General features: G+C 42.2%; 1 protein-coding gene across 2 annotated transcripts in view; it reads left to right on the top strand.

Annotated features, from left to right (window-relative positions):
- ATXN10 (ataxin 10) overlaps positions 1–20,399 on the top strand; it is a 166,993-nt gene extending 146,594 nt beyond the window's left edge. The window contains exons 12-13 of one of the 2 annotated variants that reach the window (XM_017529465.2): positions 19,407–19,594; positions 20,079–20,399. In XM_017529465.2, coding sequence (XP_017384954.1) covers positions 19,407–19,594; positions 20,079–20,081 — 191 coding nt within the window. In that variant the 3' untranslated portion in view covers positions 20,082–20,399. The remainder of the gene's footprint in view (positions 1–19,406; positions 19,595–20,078) is intronic. The other variant, XM_017529467.2, reaches the window with a different exon arrangement.
- The last annotated feature ends 219 nt before the right edge of the window (positions 20,400–20,618 follow it).

Genomic DNA, 20,618 nt, shown 5'->3' with positions numbered 1-20,618 from the left:
CTGGGATTACAGGCGTGAGCCACCGCGCCGAGCCCCACCTTTGTTCTTAATTTCCTCATGGTGTCTTATTATTTCATTGAGGTATAACTTACATATAGTAAACTGCAAAAGTTTTAAGTATACATCTTGACATAAGGATACACCAATGTAAGCATCACCCAGATCGAAATACAGAACATGCCCTTCTCCCTAGAAAGCTTCTTGAGTGTCCCACCTCCCTCACTGTTAATCCCCAGACCTAACTTCTATTCTGACTTCTACGGTACTTTAAGGAATAAAAATTTCCAATTTTAACATCAAGTTTATCAGTTGTATGGTTAGTGAAGTTTGCGTCTTATAGAAGACTCTGAGGTCATAAAAGTATTCTAAAGGCTTTACAATTTTGTCTTCTACCTAGATTTGTAATCTATCAGAATTGTAATTCTTATTTATGGTGTACAGTAGAGATTCTTTTTTTAAAAAAATTTCTCCTTGTGGTTATGCAATTATTTCAGTATTTAAAAACCTTCCTTTCACCCATGGCTCTGCAGGACCACCTTGTCATAAATATTCTCCAACAGGCATCTATTTCCTGTGCTCTGTTCTCTGTTTTATGCTGGTCTTTTTCTCTATCCCTGCCCTGATACTGTTTTAATCACTGTGACTTTATGATCTTAGTATCTGTTAGGGCAAATTTTGAATGTTAACCAACCTTTCATATATTATGCTTCTTATATGTTGCTGGATTCAGTCGATTGCTTTGTCATTAACGTTCATTCATTTATTCAGCAGTATTTATCGAGTAGCTGATATGTTATGTACTGCACACTGTTTTAGCTCTTAGGGATATAATAGTTGATCAAAAAAGAGACACTGCTCTCTGAAGGTTTCAGTGTGGTGGGTGGGCACACCACATACTAGGCTCAGGGGCAGGCTTTCAGGTCACCTGGGAGACTCTGTGTCCTCAGCATGTGGTGACATGCCCTCGCTGGGTCTGTCACTTGTACTTTTTGGTGAGCTCCTTGAGAGCAAAGCACATCACGTTTACTTTTTTGTTTTGTTCTGTTTTGGCAGTCCCTGGCACATAGTGGCATAGTGGGTATGCAGTACGTTCTCTAGCAGGGTCTTCCCTTTCTACCTTCCTTGGCCTTCCCCACGCTGTTACCTGCAGAGTGTATTCAGCCCTTCCTGTTTTCCGTTCCAGCACTCTGACCTTCCTCTCCTACTATCCCACCCTGCCCCTGCACCTCACAAAGACCTGCACATACTGTTCCTCTGACTGGAGTCCTCCCCTTTCTACATTTGGCCAGCTCCTACTCACCTTTCAGTTTAATTTATATGTTGTTTATTTAAGATAAGTCTTTCATGATCCCAACTCTTAAGGCCCCCTTTTTATTCTTTCACCTTGTCCTGTAATGTAACATTGTAGCTTTTATAGTACTTTGTAATTATGTGTTTATTGCTCTGTGTCTAATCTTGGAGGCACTGAATTGATACTTAGAGTAAACATAGGCACCATCTCTGCTCCCTCCCCCTTTCATAGTGACTGTCTTTACTTTCCATTTCTTAGTTGAAAATTGGTAAAGGGAAAATGAGGAAACTCTAAGAATCATGTCATATTTAATGAAATCTTCAAGTGGCATCAGATGTTACAATGACTTACAAAATACATTAAACACATCACATATCCATGGGTGTATGGTGGCAGTCAGAAAACAAATGCTGTTGATAACTGAATTGATAGAGGTTTTTATCTATGGACAGAGGTAATGTGATCTAGCTTTTTCTGGGATCCCCAGAATCCATAACCGGTCTTTGTTAACATCAAGGTAAATACCTTATAACAATAACAGTAATAACAGATTTGTGTGGGAGACAGTTCAGGGAAATTCATGGAGTGGGAGGTCCCAGGAATCTCTTTTCACCTAGACAACACTTGTACTGAATCTGATGTAACCGTTTTGGTAATCTGGAGTCCATTGAAGTCTTGCAGTGTCCAGGAGAAGGCTTGAATGGCAAAGTGCAGTTAACTTCAATTTCAGCTCTAGCACAGGGGCAGCTATTCCTCCTCCATCCCCAGGCCTGTGGCAGACATCTGTACACTGTTCCTAGAGCATCTTGCAGACAGCTTGTGGGAGCCCGGTACGGTGGGCACGAAGGACCCTATCCTGCAAGTATCCGGGGTCAGTGCTCTGATGACTGATTTCAACTTTTGATCACAGAGGTACAGGCAAAGGGGCGGAGACCATTATTATTGCAAGTCCTTCCACCTCTGGCTGAAGTGGCTTTCTGGGAATTTAAAAGGCCAACACCCTTCCCTTTATTTTTCCTTTGCATCTTTTGGGAGCCAGGCATTAAATAGGACGTTGAAAAACAACTGTATATACAGGGAAAATTAGGAAGTTACCAAAGATGCCCAAGGAATAGCATAGGCTCAGAGAAGACCTGAGAAGTTCTTAAATTTACACCTCAGGCTTATCTTTGGCACAGAGAAAGCCTGCAACAATCCAGAAATAATAATAATGAACAGTAACAAAAGTAGTAAACACTTCAACTTAAGAGTCTGAACCCTAGAGTTACCACATTATTAGGGTCAGATGTCTCATTTGAAAAACAGTCATAAGGCATACATAAGAAATAGGAAAGTAGGCCCATTCAAGGCGGGGAAAATGAGACAGACAGAAACCGTTCTTGGATTCATCTACTATATTCGAAAACACGTGTCTTACTAAAGATGCCCAAGGAATTAAAGGAACGTGCCCAAGGAATTAAAGAAAATCAGTAAAACAATATATGGACACACCCAGGCTCAGTGGCTCACACTTGTAATTCTAGCACCTTGGAAGGCTAAGGTAGGCAGATTGCTTGAGCTCAGGAGTTTGAGACTAGCCTGGTAACATGGCAAGACCCCATCTCTACAAAAAAATGCAAAAATTAGCCAGGTGTGGTGGTGTGCACGTGTAGTCTCAGCTACTTAGAAGGCTGAGGTGGAAGGACGTCTTGAGCCCAGGAGGTGGAGGTTGCAATGAGCTGAGATTGTGCCAGTATGCTCTAGCCTGGGCAACAGAGCCAGACATTGTCTCTCAATCAAAAAGCCCAGTATGGTCAAAATGAAATGTCAACAAAGAGAAGACCTGAAGATAAAGAGAAATTCTGGAGCTGAAAGTACCATACCTGAAATAAATGTACTAGAAGGATTCAAAGAAAGATTTGAGCAGGCAGAAGGAAGATGGGACTATGGAAAATATGAAGTCCAACAAGCAGAAGGAAAAACGATTTCAGAAAAGTGAACAGAGCCTGAGGGATATGTGGAACACCATCAAGCCAACCAACATATGCATGTGGGAAATAAGGAAAAAGAGAGGGGCAGAGAGGATATCTGAAGAAATAAGGGCTGAAAACTTTTCACATTTGTTGGAAGTTATGAATATATACATCCAGGAAGCTCAATGAACTCCCAGTAAGATGAACGCAAGGACACCTACACAGAGACGCATTGTAATCAGAGTTTTTAAAGACAGAGATAAGGAGAATCTTAAAACCTGCAAGGAAGAAGCAGCCCATCACATGCAAGAGATAATCTATAGGGTTATCAGCAGTTTTCTCATTAGAAACTTTGGAGGCCAGAGGGCAGTGGGCCAAAATGTTCAAAGTGCTGACAGAAAAATCTGTCAGCTAAGAGTCCTTTGTCTGTCCAAATTGTCCTTCAAACATGAGGGATAAATTAAGGCATTCACAGATGAATAAAAGCTGGTGGAGTTTGTTACCACTAGACCTGTCTTGCAAGAAATCTCAAGGTAATCCTGCAGGGTGAAATTAGAAGACAACAGACAATAACTTGGCGCTATGTGAAGAAATAAAGATCTCAATAGAGAGAAATTCATGAGCAATGTACGCTAGTTTGTAACTTCACGTTTTGTTTTCTAAATATTTTAAGAGACTAATATCTTTAAAAGGATTACTAGTTTATATTTTGGGGATACAACGTTTAAGGATATAACTTTTTTAGTGTTAGCTGAAAGGAGTAAACAGCTGTAAAGGAGCAGCATCTTTGGATGTTATTGAAGTAAAACTGGCATAAATTAGAATTAGAGTATTATAACTTTATTAAATATAATCCCCATGGTAACCACACACACACACAAAAGGCTATAGAATATACAAAAAAGGAAAGGAAAAAGGAACTTAAACATTTCAGTACAAAAAATCAACTAGAAAGAAGACAGTAATGCAAGAAATAAACGATAAGGTATATGGGAACCAATAGCAAAATGACAAAAATAAGCCCTTCTCAGTGAATATGTAAATGTAAATGGATTGCACCATAATCAACAGACAGAGATTAATAGAATGGATAAAAACACGTCCTCTAACTCTGTGCTGTCTCCAAATGATTCAGTTTAGATCCAAAGACACAAATAGGTTGAAAGTAAGATAGAAAAAGATAGTCTAAGGAAATAGAGCAGACAGACTAATATCAGACAGAACAGAGTCTAAATCAAAGGTTGCAAGAGACAAAGGAGAACATGACATATTACAGGTTGAATACCGTAAAAAGATACAACAAATATAAACATTTGCACAGACCAGTAACAGGCCAAAATATATGAAGCGAAAACTGAAGGAAGAAGTAGGCAGTTCTACAGTAATAGTTGGAGACTTCATTACCCTACTCTGAATAATGGTTAGAAGAACCAGACAGAAGGTAATTAAGGAAACAGAGGACTTAACAATAAACTAGGTCCAACAGACATATACAGAACACTCTACCATAGGGCAACAGTATATACATTCTTCTCAAGTGTGCCAGGACATTTTCCAGGTTAGAGCATGTATTAGGTAACAAGTCTCCACAGATTTTAAAAGGTATTATACAAAGTATCTTTTCTGACCACAACTGGGTGATGTTAGATATCAGAAATAGAACGAAAACTGGAATATTCACAAATTTGTGGAAATTAAAGAATACACTCTTAACCAGTAGATAAAAGAAGAAATCACAAGGGAAATTAGAAAATACTTAGCGGTCAACTGGATGCAGTGGCTCATACCTGTAATCCCAGCAGTTTGGAAGGCCTAAGTAGGAGGACTGATTGAGGTCAGGAGTTCAAGACCAGCCTGGGCAACTTGGTGAAACCGTCTCTATTAAAAATGTAAAAAAGAAGAAAGAAAATAGAGACGGAAGACAACAGAACTTACGAGGCAGCAAAAGTAATGCTGTGGGAAAATTTATAGCTATAAATGCTTACATTAAAAAATAAAGTTCAAGAAACTAGAAAAAGACATAGACAAAGTAAACTCAAAGCTAGCAAAAGGAAAATAATAAAGATTAGAGCAGAGATAAACTAGAGAATAGAAAAATAATGGAGAAATTTTTTAAAACAAAAATTGATTTTTTTAAAGATTGACAAATTGACCAACTTCTAGCTAGGTGGACTAAGGATGAAAGAGGACTAAAATTACCAGAAATGAAAGTGGGGACATTACCACTGAGTCTACAGAAATAAAAAGGATTGCAAGAGAGTACCGTGAACAGTTGTACACCATCATTTTGGATAATGTAGATGAAAGGGACAAATTCCTAGAAACTCAAAACCTATCATAACTAAATCACAAAAAAATCAACTAGTAAAGCAATTGAATCAGCAATCTCACAAAGAAAAACCCTAAACCTGATGCCTTCACTGGTGAATTCTACTGAACATTTCAAGGGGAACTAAAACCAATCCTCCTCAAATTTTTCCAAAAAAAATTGAAGAGAAGGGAACACTTGTTTTATGAAGCCATCATTACCTTGGTACAGAAGCCAGACAGAGACACTACAAGAAAACTAAAGACCAGTGTCCCTTCTGAACATGAATTCAAAAGCATACTAAAAGAATTATATACCATGACCAAGTGGAATTTATTCCTGAAATGCAGGGATGGTTCAACGTACTGAAATTGACCAGCGTAATATAACACATTAATAGAATGAAGGGAAAAAAAAAACACATGACCAATTCAGTTGATGCAGAAAAAGCATTTGACAAAATTTCAGTATCTCTTCATGATAAAAACAACAAACTAGTAATAAAATGAAACTACCTCAACATAATAAAAGCCATGAAAAACCAACAAATGAAAAATCAACAGCAAACATAATTCCACGATGAAAGACTGAAAGCTTTTCCTCTAAAATCAGGAACAAGGAAAGGATGCCCACTTTCATCGCTTTTATTCAGTATTGTACTAGAAGTTCGAACCAAGTCAATTAAGCAAGAAAAAGAGAAGACATCCAAATTAGAGGAAGAAGTAAAATCATCTTTTCACAGATGACATGTTCTGTAGAAAACCCTAACAATTCCATCACCCTCATACATAAAAACGATTAAAACTCATGTTTTAATGAATTCAGTAAAGAAGTAAATGAATTCAGTGAAGTAGCCCTATATAAAGTCAACACACAAAAATCAGTTGCATTCTGTATACTAATACTGAACACCTGGAATGGAAATTACACAAACGATTCCTTTTATAATAGTCTCAAAAATAATAAAATGCTTAGGAATTAAGAAGGTGAAAGACTTGTATGAAAACTATAAAACTGCTGAAAGAAAGGAGACATAAATGGGAACACATCCCATGTTTATGTGTTGAAAAACTACTGTTAAGATGTCAGTACTGCTCAAAGCGATTACAGATTTAATGCAATCCATGTCAATATCCCAATGAAATTTTTTGCAGAAATAGAAAAACCCATTCTAAACTTCATGTGGATTCTCAAGGGACATTGAATAGCCAAAACAATATATAAGAAGAACAGAGCTGGCATACTCACATTTCCTGATTTTGAAACTTATAATAAAGCTACAAACAAAACAAATCAAAACAGTGTGGTAACTGACATGAAGACAGATATCTGGACTAGTGGGACAGAATAGAGAACCCAGAAATACATCTCCACAAAGGTAGTCAAATGATTGTTGAAAAGGATGACAACACCATTGAATGGAGAAAGGCAGTCTTCTCAATCGATGGTGCTAAGGAAGCTAGATATCCAGGTCAAAAGAATGACGCTGAACCCTTACCTAACATCATATACAAAAATTAACTCGAAACGGATTAAATGTAAGACTCTTAGATGAAAATACAGGACTAATGCTTCACATGACATTGGATTTGGCAGTGATTTCTTAGACATGACCCCAAAGGCACAGGCAGCAAAAGGAAAAAACAAATTGTACTACATGAAAATTTTAAAATATTTTGCATCTGAACACCCATTTAACAGAGCAAAAATGTAGTCCACAGAATCGGAGAAAATATTTGCAAATTATTTATCTGATAAGGGACTAATATCTAGAATATGTATAGAATTCAGAAAACTTAATAATAAAACAACCTGATTAAAAATGAACAAAAGACTGAATACACGTTTCTCGAGTAAGATGTACAAATGGCCAGGAAGCACATGAAAATAGACTGAGCATCACTAATCATGAGGAAAACGCAAATCAAAACCACAGTGAGATACCTCACACCCAGCAGGATGGCCACTATCCAAAACAAGAAAAAAAGAACAAGTCTTGGCATCAATGTGGTGAAATTGGAACTCCGGTGCATTACTGATGGGAATGTAAAATGGTGCAGCCATTGTGGAAAACAGTTTGGCAAAGTCCTCAGAAAGTTAAAAATAGAATTACTGTATACGTATATGGTTTAGCAACTCCACTTCTGGGTATATACCCAAAAGAATTGAGAGCAAGGTCTCAAAGAAGTATTTGTACACGGTGTTCCTAGCAGCATTTATTTGCAATAGTGAAAAGGTGGAAGCCACTCAGGTGTCCGTTTAATAGAATAATATTCAGCCTTAAAAGGAAGACAGTTCCGCCACACACTACAACACGGATGAAGAACCCTGAGGACCTCATGCTTAGTGAAACAAGCCAGTCATACTGTGTCAGCTTATTTATAAGAGGTACTTAGAGTAGTGAAAATCACAGACACAGAAAGTAGAGGGCTTGCCAGGGGTGAGGGGAGGGAAGAAAGGGAATTAATTACTGGTTCATGGGGACTGAGCTTCAGTTTACAAGACAGGAGTTGTGGAGTTGAATGGTAGTGATACACAACATTGCGAATGCATGTAACACTATCAGTGTACGCTTTAATATGGTAGGATGTGAAATTTTATGTGTACTTTACCATGGCCAAAAAAAAAAATAGAGAAAAATAAATGTAGGCAGCAGCCATACCTTAGACATTCCTGGTATGTCTCAGATCCTTATCAGGGGCCTGAGCACAAAATAGTTTTCTAATTAATCATTCTTCAGGGTCAGTTTTGAAAAAAGCAAACAGTCTGTTTAACAGTAGTATCTGACATTGGGTGCCACTTTAATGCCAGGTGTTGTGATCTTGTTTCATTTTTGTATCCATCCTATGAAATAGTATTTTTATCTTTTAGAGAGGAGGAAATTGAGGCAAATAATTTATAACTGGCTAGGGCCACTAGCTATTTGGCAGCCTAATGGCAATGCAGTTTGAACCTCAACTTTTAGCCCCCAAGGCCCAAGAACATGATTTCTTTTCTATACCTTCTGTTTGACATAGAGAGATCATCTTGTCTCCCCCTCACTGGCGAGGGGATGTGAAGTCACATGCCTGACAGAGGAGCGTGGTGGCCTAACCTGCCCAGGGACTGTGCCGGAGCTCAACTGCACCCATAGTTCTCAGGTGCACCCATTGTGTTGTGCACATGGCAAACACCCCTCCTGCCATCTGTACCTATGACCTGTTCAAGTTTTCAAGGAGAACAACTGCCTTGGTGAAGTTGTATAGATTGCCCAAAGCCATGGCTTGTAAAATGGCAGAGCCGGAATTGAACCTACATGTGTCTTATTCCAAAATCTTATTCTTGCCATTATAGACTCCTGATTGGTCCCTTGATCCACTCTCCACGCAGCTGCCCACAAGAGCTTCTTAATTTTTCTACTTTGCTCTTTCGATAGGTTCTCATTGTGTTAGAATGCAGTACAACAAGCCCCTTACCGTGGCCTGAGAATCCCTAAAAGATGTGGCCTTGACTGACCTCTACTTAATTTTATCTGTTTTCCCTTGCTAAGTCTTCCCAGCCACACAGGTTTTTCTCATCAGTGTTCATCCATGTGGAGGCTTTGCGTGGCCTGCTCGCATCCTCAGCCTCTTCCTCAGCTCTCCAGGGGTCTGGTTTCTTTTCATCCTTTGATTTCAACTCCCATGTTAATTCCTCAGAGAGGCCTTCCCTAACCACGCTCTTCCCCAAAGTTGTCCTCTTGTAATTATGCTCTGTCACCCCTTTCAGGCTTTGTTTTTTGGTTTAGGGCCTGCCTCGGCAAGTGCTAGAATGTAAACGCCCCAAGGGCAGGGACTGGGCTATCCTGTTGTTGTCTGACCAGTATTGAGCATTTTGCCTTCATATTTGTTCAATGAATGAATAGATCACGATTAAATTCTTGAGAGACATTCAGATGTAAGATTAACAGTTTGATTTTTGTTCATATCTAAATTCTTTGCCCTAGTGCCAGTCTAAATACCAAGAGGTGTACTGTTCATAGAGAAGAGGAAAGCGGTATTAAAGTATTAATTATCTGTAATTGAATGATTTTTCTCCCCAAAACGAAATAGTCAGTACTTTAGACATTTTTCAGAGAGATATGTGCCAAGAAAGAGTTTTAGAACTTAGTATCATCACCATGAGACCACTTGGCTTTTAAATAGCCTACAGTGTTATTGTTATTTGTGGTAATACATTTCTGCTGAAGGCTGCCCTGACTTGAGATGGATATGGTAGTGCTCCTCCCCTGATGAGGATACATTAGAATTAGAGATCTATCAGTCAGACTGCAGGTGACTCTTGAGTCACTTGTTACTGTTAGAAGTGGAAGCAGACAGCATGAAATGAGTACCTCCCTCCTGTGTTGACTTTGCAGCACAGGAGAGCCCTTGGGAAGCGCGCACATCTGGTATCTGTGCCTGTTCAACCTGCAAGCCCTCCCCACCCTTGACCACTTACTTCCTGGGAGCTGCTGGAGGTGGCGGGGGAGGCGGGGTGAGTAGACAGATCAGGACGGCCATGGTAACTAGTGCTATTGGAGCAAGCGCTACCAGATGCTGAGATACTGGCATGTACAGCGTCAGAGCACTCCCTGACTCCTTGGGGCCTGTTGTGTCTTGCCTGTCCTAAAATCGCCAGAAGCTCCACCCTGTTCATGTTCTTCATTTAATCCTTTGTAACTCAGAACTATTTTTGATCCTTGGCTGTACTTCATTAATTTTGCAATATCAGCAGTGCTAGACCGACACCAATGTCTTATAATTTAGGTGGGTTTACTTTTACTGCTCCAAATTTTTATTTCATTTTGAATTGTTAGCTTATTAGCTAGTTCTAAAGGTATTTTACAGAGATAGTTACTCTGGCTGCCATCTGCAAGTTATTTTATCACTTGGGATTTCTTTGAAGAGAAAGGGAGGTATTTCATGTATCACAAAACCTACCTTGTGTTAGCTTTTGTGATACATGAAATACATCCTTGTAGTGGTTTGCAGGCATAGCTCAGAAATGTGCAGTCACAGCATCCCGGAAGAACTGCTGTGCCCTCCAGAGGTCTCTCTGGATGGACTGGTCATGACAGTGTATTTACTGCCGTCAGGGGAGCAGACACAGGAGCCCGACTGCCTGTTTCCAGATTGACCTCGAACACATCAAATTGCGGGTCCTTGGCCATGTTCGCCTCCATGTGTATTAGTTTTCCCATCAGTAGAATGAGGACAGTAGAACACCTACCACTTAGAGAGCTTGTAAGGACTGAATACTTTCACTGTAGAGCAGCCCCTGGCACGTCCTGTGTCCCGGAATATGACAACTGCTGCTATTACCTTTACTAGTTTTACTTGTGTTACTATTTTCTGAAGGTAACTGACAATCCCATTTTCAGTCTTGGCTTACGTGAGAGACACTTAACATGTACAAAGCTTCGCTTACACTGAGAGTGGCAGTGTGCTCCAGGAACAGAAATTCAGCGGGGCCAGCTTGTCATCTGATCACTGATCCCAAAGAGCACCAGGTACTTGGTAAACATCCTCTTTACCTGGCAGGTGAGGCCTGGCACTTCCCCGTTTCTACTGTGTTTTCATTGACTCCCATTCATAAATCCCCTATCATCGGGGCCTCCCCTGCCGCCATCTGGGCAGTAAAGCTCTGCCGGTGTGCTACTGGCTTCGTCCCCGGCTGTGTGTGGGGACATTGAGCTCTGTTGTTTTCTTTAGAAGTTTATTATCATCCCCAGAATACCACTCCTCCACAACTGTCTGCTGCAGCATGAAGGCTGACATTGCATCGTAGCTGAGTATCCATGTGCATTTATTAAATCCCCCCTCCCTTACAGCCCAGATCTGACAGAACTCCGGGAGCCACCCCCTCGTAAGTAGATAAAAGCCAGGCACCAACAGGCAAGTATTTTAAACACTCGTACTATTGCCAGGAGCTACGAGGACCAGTTAGATAGGAGTCTGAGCACACGGTGAGCACACATTCTCTGGAGTCAGAGCTGGAGCACCGTGGCCTGAGTGTCTGCGGTGTGCATGGGTGTGCCGGGCACTCTGCTAACCATGCTGCGTGCGGCGGCTCCTTCCGAGCCTCAGATGTGACATTGGAGTGCTGCCCCAAATCCAACTGGAACTACTTCATGGCCCCACAACTCTTTCGTGTGGTTTAAGTTAGAAGTGGTATTGGTTGTTTCTGACCCTGAAACCTGTGTGTGACGGGCATGCCAGACTGTGATGCTTCGTACCACGCTTTGCTTTGAAGTGGTTAGTAAAGTGATTCCAGAACATATCATGTACAAAATTAGTTTCATTGCCACAGGATCCTTCACCACCAAAACCCCGTGAATGTAAGGTACCTGTGAGTGCGGCCCTCCATTGGCCACAGACGCTTTTGGAGTGGGCAGTGTGTGCAGTGATTGTGCGTGGTACAGGTCATCTTCCCATGACTTCACTGCCAGATGGATGGACCCACGAGTCCTGCTCGGCCTGGCGTGGGTGCTTGAGCTTTCACATCTGGGATGTGAGGGAGGGAGGGAGAGCACACACCCAGCAAGGCCTGGAGGGCGCACGGGATGCAGTTTTAGTGTGAGCCTTGTAGAGAGAGGTCAGGCTGCAGAGAGAGAGCCTGTGAAGTCAGGAACACCTCCCCTCTCCCTGTACAATTTATGGAAAGTACGTTGTGCAAAGCAAGGGCAGTGAATGCAGCCTCCGCTTCAGCGTCTTTAATAAAGTACTGATTTGGGTTATGCACAGAGGTAAAATCTCTCTAGTGGACAGAAGTGTGAAATGTAGTTCTGTCAGAACTCAACGGTGTTTGATGGGGCCTTTGTACCACTTCCCACTAAGGGAATCTTGGATTTCCCTTACAGCCTAGAAGCTGAGAAGCAGCCTCAGCTTTCAGTGCAGGAGTGTTTCTGAGATGGCTTTTCCCCTCAGGAAAGACTGAAACTTCCTTCTTGCAGTGTGTGTTAAATGGAGGTGTTATTCTGTATTCTTCAGATGGTAACCTATAATTTACAAATCTGACAATTGTTTGTTTTTCTCTGCCTTCTTTTAGTATTTAACACTTTTCAGTATTAGCAACTAGCCATTAATTGGTAAATTAGAGGGTGTACATACTCATGATTTTAGCTTTTATTTTTAAATGCTATTAAGGCATAACAGGCTACAAAACATAGAACAGTACATACAGCACTGCATGGAAACATTTGAAGCACAGATGTTCTCTCCGATTCCAATATAAAAACTTAGAGGGAAATTAGATACCAGATAGACCAACAATTTAGAGAAGGCAGAGGGAGCCAAAATGGGTGGCTTGTGGTGGGTATTGCACACACAGTTTCCAGCGTCATGCAGGGAGACCTTGTGTAGAATCTGCAGCATAAATTCTACTTTAATTTTCTGAATGAGAAGAGTATGCAGTGGGATGAATGACATTAAAGAGATTTGAGAACAAAAGATAATCATAACAGATGAAGGTGGAAGTAAAATGACCTTTAGGAAGCAATGAAAATATTTCTTGACATTTGAGCTTACTCTGAAATCAAACTTGTGGCATCTTGCAAAAGTAAGGGGATCTTCAGACGTGTCTGTGCTGCAGGACCTCCATGGTGTCTGGCTGCCTCCCTCTCTCCGCCCCTGCCTTACTCTCCAGCACCCTTGGTCCCAACAGGCAGCACAAGTCCCATGAAACTCCAGGAAGTGTGGGGGTCCCTGGGCAGCGCTGTCGGAAATGTCTCTTTACCTCTCAGAAAGTTCTTAGAGAACAGGGCCAAGATCAGTGAGGAATTCCCCGCCAGGGGTGCACTGGGGTGTGATGGGGTGAGGGGTTGCCTTTTCAGGGCCACACTCTTGCTTGTTTTCCTCTTTGGCTGACAGAAATTGGCATATTTTAAAGTATGTTGGTTTTTTGCAATAAAACGCATTTTGAGAACAATTTTAAAACTGAACTGCCACTTTGCACTCTAAAATACGCTACATTTTACCGTGGTCCAAGAAGATGTTTGTTTAGATGTGACAAGGGATTTATGAAACATCTTCATCTAGGAAAACCTTTTTCTAACAGGGCAGCTAATTACACAGGTTTTTAAAAGCCTTGGTGGAGGCAGACTGCCCGTGCCGACTGTCCTCTGTGCAGGCCAGCTTTAGGAAAGCTTCTGATCGTGCGCCCCTCCCTGCTCCACAGCGTCCTTTGCAAAGCCCTGCAGTACACAAATCCCTCGCCTTTGTGGGTTTGTTATCCAAAAATAGTTTTAAAATGTAAATCCTGGATGCAAAAACTAAATACAGACATTACATGTATGTGTTCGTTACACAGATATTCTGTACAAAGTCCGTGTATGTCAGAACATCATAAAAAGTCTTTGAACATATTTAAATCATTTAAATTTACATATTACATGTTTTTTCAATGCCAGTACTTAAGGTTTATTTACTTGTTAATTCAACAAATACTCACTGGTGCTTCCCATGTTCTGGGCCAGAAGTTGGCACGCCTTTTCTGTGAAGGGCCACATGGTAGATACTTAGGCCCTGCAGTCCGTGGCGTCCCTCCGCAGCTCCTCCACCCTGCCATTGCAGTGCCACAGCAGCCATGGACACAGGCGAGTATGGGGCCTGGCTGCGTGCCGTACAAGTTTATTTATGGATACTGAAATCTGAATTTCAAATAATTTTCATGTGTCACAAATCAGTATTCTTTTGATTTTTTTCCCAATCATCTAAAATATGTTAAAACCATTTTTAGTTTGCTGTCTTAAAAAGCACAGGCCATCGTGTGCTGACTCCTGTTCTTCTCAGTCCTCTAAACACCGACAGAGCCGTGACCAGAACCGAGTTCCAGTTGCCCTGAGGCCTACATTTAATGACGTACCCGATTTTAAGTAGCACTGATTTCAGTAGCTGGAAGGATAGTTTCGTCTGTTGGAATCTGTCTCATCAGACAATTCCAGTTTTGACATTTCAACTCACCTGACTGTATGTTAAAAGTGAGCTTGGCACACCAATCTGCCAGTCATTAATAACCTTACTGTTTCTGTCTCACGCGGTTTCCCAGCCTGTGTTCTTCTTCCCTGCTGATATCTGGTCACCTTGCTGGTACAAGGCCACCCAGTTTGGTGCTAGCCCTGTGTTGAACCAGCTGAGTCCCAGCGCAGTGCTGCCTTGGCCATTCAGCAGTACAAGGTGCTTTCCTGCCGCTGTGGTCTTGGTGGCCTGGGTCAAAACCCCAGAGAGTCCCCTGCTGAAGAGCTGGCCAGCACTATCAAGTCCCGCTCTAGTGCTGATTGCAGGGTTCTTTCAAGGCAGTTTTGCAACAAACAGGCTCATGCCTTCTATTTATAGTAGCTATGGAAACGTTAGAAGCTCTTTCTAAAGCTAAGCAGACAATAAAGCACTTCAGATGTTGGTAGGATTAGAGACTTTAGAAGATGTTTAATTTTCTCCCCTACTCTTTCTTTCTCTCCGTCCCTTTAGAGAGAGAACAAGAGGGCAATGTGAATATTAACCGAGACTTGCTTTAATCTCTCTCGTGACACTTCAGACTGTCTAGGTCTGCAGAGGCTGCACTCTTAACAAGGAGAGGCATGCATATTCATGACCCGGGGCTGTGGACCAGACACGGTTCCTAGGGCTATAGTTTACAATGCTTTTCAACTCAAATTTCGTGAAAGAAACAACTATGAAAAATTGATTTGGTAATTATTATTAAGTCCAAAACCCAAGACAGCAGTGCTAAAATGTTCTCACTGGAAATAGGAACAGATTAGAGGAGGTTTGTGTGGTATTTGATTTATGGATAGACAACACAAACCCCAAAATGTTAGTGCTCACTTGGAGGGGGCAGTGGAGCAAACGTCACATCTGCCTAAGAAGAATGCATAGGAGTTCCCCCTTCATAAAGTCCTCCTTACACAGAAAGGACAGACGAATTTCACTTAAAATACCTGAGAGCGTTACATGTACGTTTAAATAAAGTGTTGAGGTTTGCTATTATTGGCATGGTTGTTATTTCTGATTTTCAAGGCACTGAAAGGGAGTTGACTCCAGAGTGCTCTTGTGGCCATATTTCCTCTCAGCCCTTCACACTTCCTTGACTTACATCTTTTTGAATTTTGGACACTAATTTTGGAAGAAGACGAAAATGCTTTTTCTGCTTTGGGCTTTGATGCATCTTCTGTTAGTTTGTCAGGTCAGTGGCTACGCCAAGAATCTGCTCCTTGTGAAATACTTGACTGTCACATTTTGTTCCTGAGGTGGTATGTCTGAAGCCAGAGGCTGCGGGGAACTGAGCAGGACCCATCACCCCAGCTGTGAGCTGTGTCCCTGTTTGAGGGAGTCACCTGGCAGCCCGTCATCCCCAAAAGGGCTTTTCTCCAGTCTCATTCCTTCAGTGCTCCTTTCGCCTTATATATAAAGTAGGCATTGTGTATGTTTGTGTTCTACAGAAATTACCTACCAAACACTTCGGGGGTGGGGGTGGGGGTGGGGAGGGTTGCTATTAAAATACCACGGTGACAGGATTTTCACAAAATGTGGCAGAAATGTTGCCCTCCAACCCCAAGACGAACCTGATGATTAAAACCCACTCTTTGATCCCATCCACATGGGCATTCTGGTGTTTTGTTGTCATAGACCTTTTATTTACCCAGTCCAGCCTCCTTGCCTGGGTTACATTTATATTGGTTTACTTTCATCTAATCTCTCAAACCCTGAAAAGCCCTGGGTCGGGAAACCACACCAAGAACAGGAGGCAGAAACGCAGCCTGTGGGTTGCTGTAGTGCTGCCATGGCCCACCCCGTGGGGAGCGGTAGATGGCATGCTTGCATCTGTGCACTTAGCAAACATTTCCTGGCACCACGCTAGGGACAGAGCCCAGAGAAGTGAGTACCATTGGTCTTGTTGCAAGAGGGTTCACGGTGCATTAGGGCATACAGAAATACAAACAGTTGTAGCTTACATAATTTCAATAAGACTGGGCTCGGTGGCTGTAGTCCCAGCTATTCGGGAGGCTGAGGCAAGAGGATTGCTTGAGCCTAGGCATTGAAGACACAATTTCAACAAATGGGTATTGAACATCCACTTTGTGCTGAGAACTAGACTCGCTGCTAGGATAGAGAAGTCAATTAGATGGGGCTCCTGCCCTCGAGCAGCGCACAGACTCAGAAGCAGGTGAATACAGTGCAGCGTGATGAGAACTGTTGAGAGAATGCTTTGGAAACACAGCAGGTGCACCTAATTTAAGCAGGTGTCAAGCGGTAGCTAAGACAGGGAAGGCTTCTGGCTTTCGGTGATGCTTGGCTGGTCTCAAAGGCTTAGTGTGCCCCATGAGAAAGGAAGCAGCAGTGAGGGGAAGCACATCCCAGGTCAGGGATTCGTGCGTGTAAAGACAGAGGCGAGACCAGCGTTGCGACACTGCCAGAGCCTGAGGGGTGAGGGTGCCTGGCAGGAGAGGTTGGTAGTGGCTGTCTGGCAGGGTCTTGTGTGCCCAGGAGTGGAGCACTTCCATAGTCCCTTTCCTCCAGAGACACCCTGTGTTTGCCGCTGGCAGTGACGGTGCTGGCACCAGACTCTTCAGTTTCTGAGCCAGCCACCCCTCTGATCTCAGGAGCTCTGAATGCATTCTTGGGAATTTCAGCTTTCCTACCAATTAAAGTGAATAAACAGGACTTTTCAGATAGAAGAAGCGTTATGCTTCTTTCATTTACCATTAGAGAGTTATACTTATGAACGAAAATTCCCCAGTCTTACACATTTCTTGCTCCTTGCGTCAGTTCTCCTCATAATCACTGCCTCTTTTTCCTACAAAAAGTGAGAAAATGAATTTGTATATTGACAGTGTCATCATGGGTGTGAAATTCATTGCAGCAAATAATTCATTGTTGAGAAATTCATGAATGTGTTGGGAGTACTTGATACCTGGGCTCATTATTTTTATTCTCTATACTGGCACAAAGTGAGGGTTCAGTGATTGTGGAAAAGAGGGGGTCATTCAAATTTGGGTTTTATGCATTTGAATATTGGAATAGGTTCTGTCTCCAGAAAAGAAATGCAGCCTTATAAAATGTGTCACGAGAGAATGACAGATACATGACAATGAGAACATTTTCCCCACCGTAGACAGGTGACTGATGATAGAGCAGCATCAGCCGGGCACTGACAGTCCTTTCTGTGCCATCTGGAAAAGGTCAGTGCTTTATACCCACCAGTGGTTTTGATGCTAAACCTCTGGAGACTGCCAGGTCATTCACTTAGCACATGTTGGCTGGTCCTTTGCTTTGTGCCAGGCTCCGTGTCGAGGCCCCAGGAACACATGACCACAGCCCCTGCCGTGCAGGAGCTGGGAGACGCAGGCTGGGGGCATAAGTGCTCTGAGTGGGGAAGCAGAGAGGATCCTGAGCCCCACGGGGAGTCGAGCGGGCTTGTCAGGATTGCCAGCTCACCGGGTGCGTATTGGAGGGACTAAGATGGAACAACCTTTTTCAAGCCCAAAAACACTTCCTGAGCATACAACTGCCCGTATTTAGTACGTTTCCATTGTCGGACGTAGTAGACAGTGATTTTTACTGTTTTCTTTTGAGTCTGTTGAACTAGGGAGAGAAACTGTTGGACTCATTTGCCTTCCCAGATACTACAAGAAAGAGCACCGGCTTTGTGAATGTCGAAGTGCTCCCTGTGCTCCCATGCCGTGTTAGGGGAGCTAGAAATGTCTCAGAACTGGTCCACAGCCTCACACAGGGGTGTCCAGGACTGAATCAGAAGGCTTGGCTCTTTAGCTGTAGGGTTTGATACCTTTTGGGGACACTGACACCCCACTTCTGGCATTGGCACTGCAAGAATGGGAAGCATCTGGTAATCCTCAGGGGACAGGACTCGTTTGTCTTGATGCCTCCATCTGCTCATGGGCGGGGAGGCCTCTTTCTTTGGAAAAAGTCTTTGTTCCACTCTTGGTTTTTTGTTGTTCCCCCTGGATCAGGGTGCCAGGCCCAGTAGGGACACATCGTTTCTTGGCAGTCTCTTATATATGTCCCTGGATCCAACCACTGAAGACTGGCCCCTGCAGTCATTTTTGTACAGTCCTTTATACAACTGCATAGAGTAGCAGTTCAATGCCTGCATGAGGCTTACCCAGCGCTTGGTGATTAAATCAGACGTCCCGGTCAGTAATGTGGCAGTGCCAGCCCAGTCTTCGTAGGTGTCTCTGGTCTCCTGCCAAGCGGAACGTGCCAGGTGAGCGCCTGGGCACAGTGAGCCCCAATGCTTTCAGGAGCCCGAGTATTCAAATCAAACACAGCAAATCCTTCAAAGGCCTTCTAGCTTCATCTTTAGAATCCTGAATGCGGGAAATTCCACGGAGACTCCTAGGAAACAATTCTTCTTTATAACTGGGCTCACATTAAACACGATGGCTTCCCTGATTCTAACCTGACATCTTTGTGACTGATTCTTTAGTGCTTCTCTTATTCTTTCCCTCTGAGTCAGTAACATAATTATTCAACAAAGGAATGTGTGTGTGCACGCACGCACGTTTGCCTGTGTGTGTTCTTGGGTTCATAAACTTCAGTCTGAGCTCCTCTAAGTCTCTGCTCCTTGTTCATTCATTCAACAAATAGTGAGTAAATCTCTGGGTGCCAGTGGCTGGACATCACACATACATGCTGGATGTATATGTGCATATGCATGCATTGCTGCTTTTGAGTGTGTTTGCACTTTAGATGCATATTCAGAGAATGCATCCTCAAGAAAAGCGTGTTCATTGATACTGGATTTTCCGTGTTTCTGTGCTCCTCTACTCCTTTTTTCTGATAATTCTTATGTGAAATTATCAAACAGGAAAGTGTTGGCAAATTCCTTCACTCTGCTGCAGTTCTGACCCAGTGGGTGATATATGCCATCCGAAACCTTACCGAAGACAACAGCCAAAACCAAGATGTGATTGCAAAGATGGAGGAACAGGGGCTGGCAGACCCATCCCTCCTTAAACAAATGGGTTTTGAAGTTGAAAAGAAGGGCGAAAAGCTGATCCTGAAATCTACTAGAGACACCCCTAAGCCAGTAAGTACCTTCAAGGGAACTGTCCTTCCCCTTTGGTTTGTAGAAAGCTGTTCCCTCTTCCCCATTGCTCAAGCAGGAGGCTCTTTGTAAGAATATGGGTGGGAGAATTGTGCCCTCTAAAGTGATTTACCAAGGAAAGTCCTAAATACAGCTGCAAACAATTTTTTGTTCTGGCTTTGTGCTGCCATTTTCTTAAAAGAGATAAAATTTCTAACTTATCCTAGGTGAGAAATATAAAAAACATATCAAAATTTGTACATGATCTAAAAGTAAGTTACTCATAGGAATTAGATTTTCTTTAGAAGACACTTAACGTTCACTGTAGTTTTAAAAACAGAAAACTCCTTGAATAATATTGTATGAATTGTTTCAGGTTTCTTTTACTTGTGATCACTGACCAAAGTTCTGGGGTTTTCCCCTTTTTCTGATGAATCTTCTGAATAGATTTGTTACATCTGTGATTTTGTTTCTTTTTTCTTCTTAGTGAATGAACTGCATCCAAATACCTGAATTTTTGGTGTCTGTTTCATGGATTTTTCTATCTTCTGCAGTATGTGAAATCGCAAGTGTTTGAAGATTTATAAGTACAAATTTGGGAACTTATGAATCTTTTAGGTAGTAGAATTTAATGTGTATAAGCTAAAAGTGAAAGTAACTAAGCGGTCTCTTGTTTCTTTGCTTTCATGTAACTGCGTGCTTTGCCTTTGTCCCCCTAGATAGAATGTGCGTTTAAGTAATATATTGTACCTTCCTGCGACAGCAGATAATAAACCAGTCTCTTGGAGGGCACTCCCTTTGAAAAAACTTGGATGTCTGCTTGGACTCTGTCTGTCCCTTCAGATGGCAAGTCAGCATCATTCTTTATATCCCACTTCTCATTGGGTTTTCTGAGCGCTGGCAGGCAGTTGAATTAGTTTCTCACTGTGATTAATTCTAGCAATCTCTTTTCACCCCTCTGCCTTTCCAAAACATTGACAAGACTCATTTCCAGTTAATTAATTCGAGAACCCTCCCTCTTCATTTT

This window comes from Cebus imitator, unplaced genomic scaffold, assembly GCF_001604975.1.
Source record: "Cebus imitator isolate Cc_AM_T3 unplaced genomic scaffold, Cebus_imitator-1.0 Scaffold59, whole genome shotgun sequence".
In the NCBI taxonomy this organism is placed as follows: domain Eukaryota; kingdom Metazoa; phylum Chordata; class Mammalia; order Primates; family Cebidae; genus Cebus; species Cebus imitator.
Note: the sequence above shows the minus strand (reverse complement) of the source record. Positions and strands in the feature narration are given on the sequence as shown.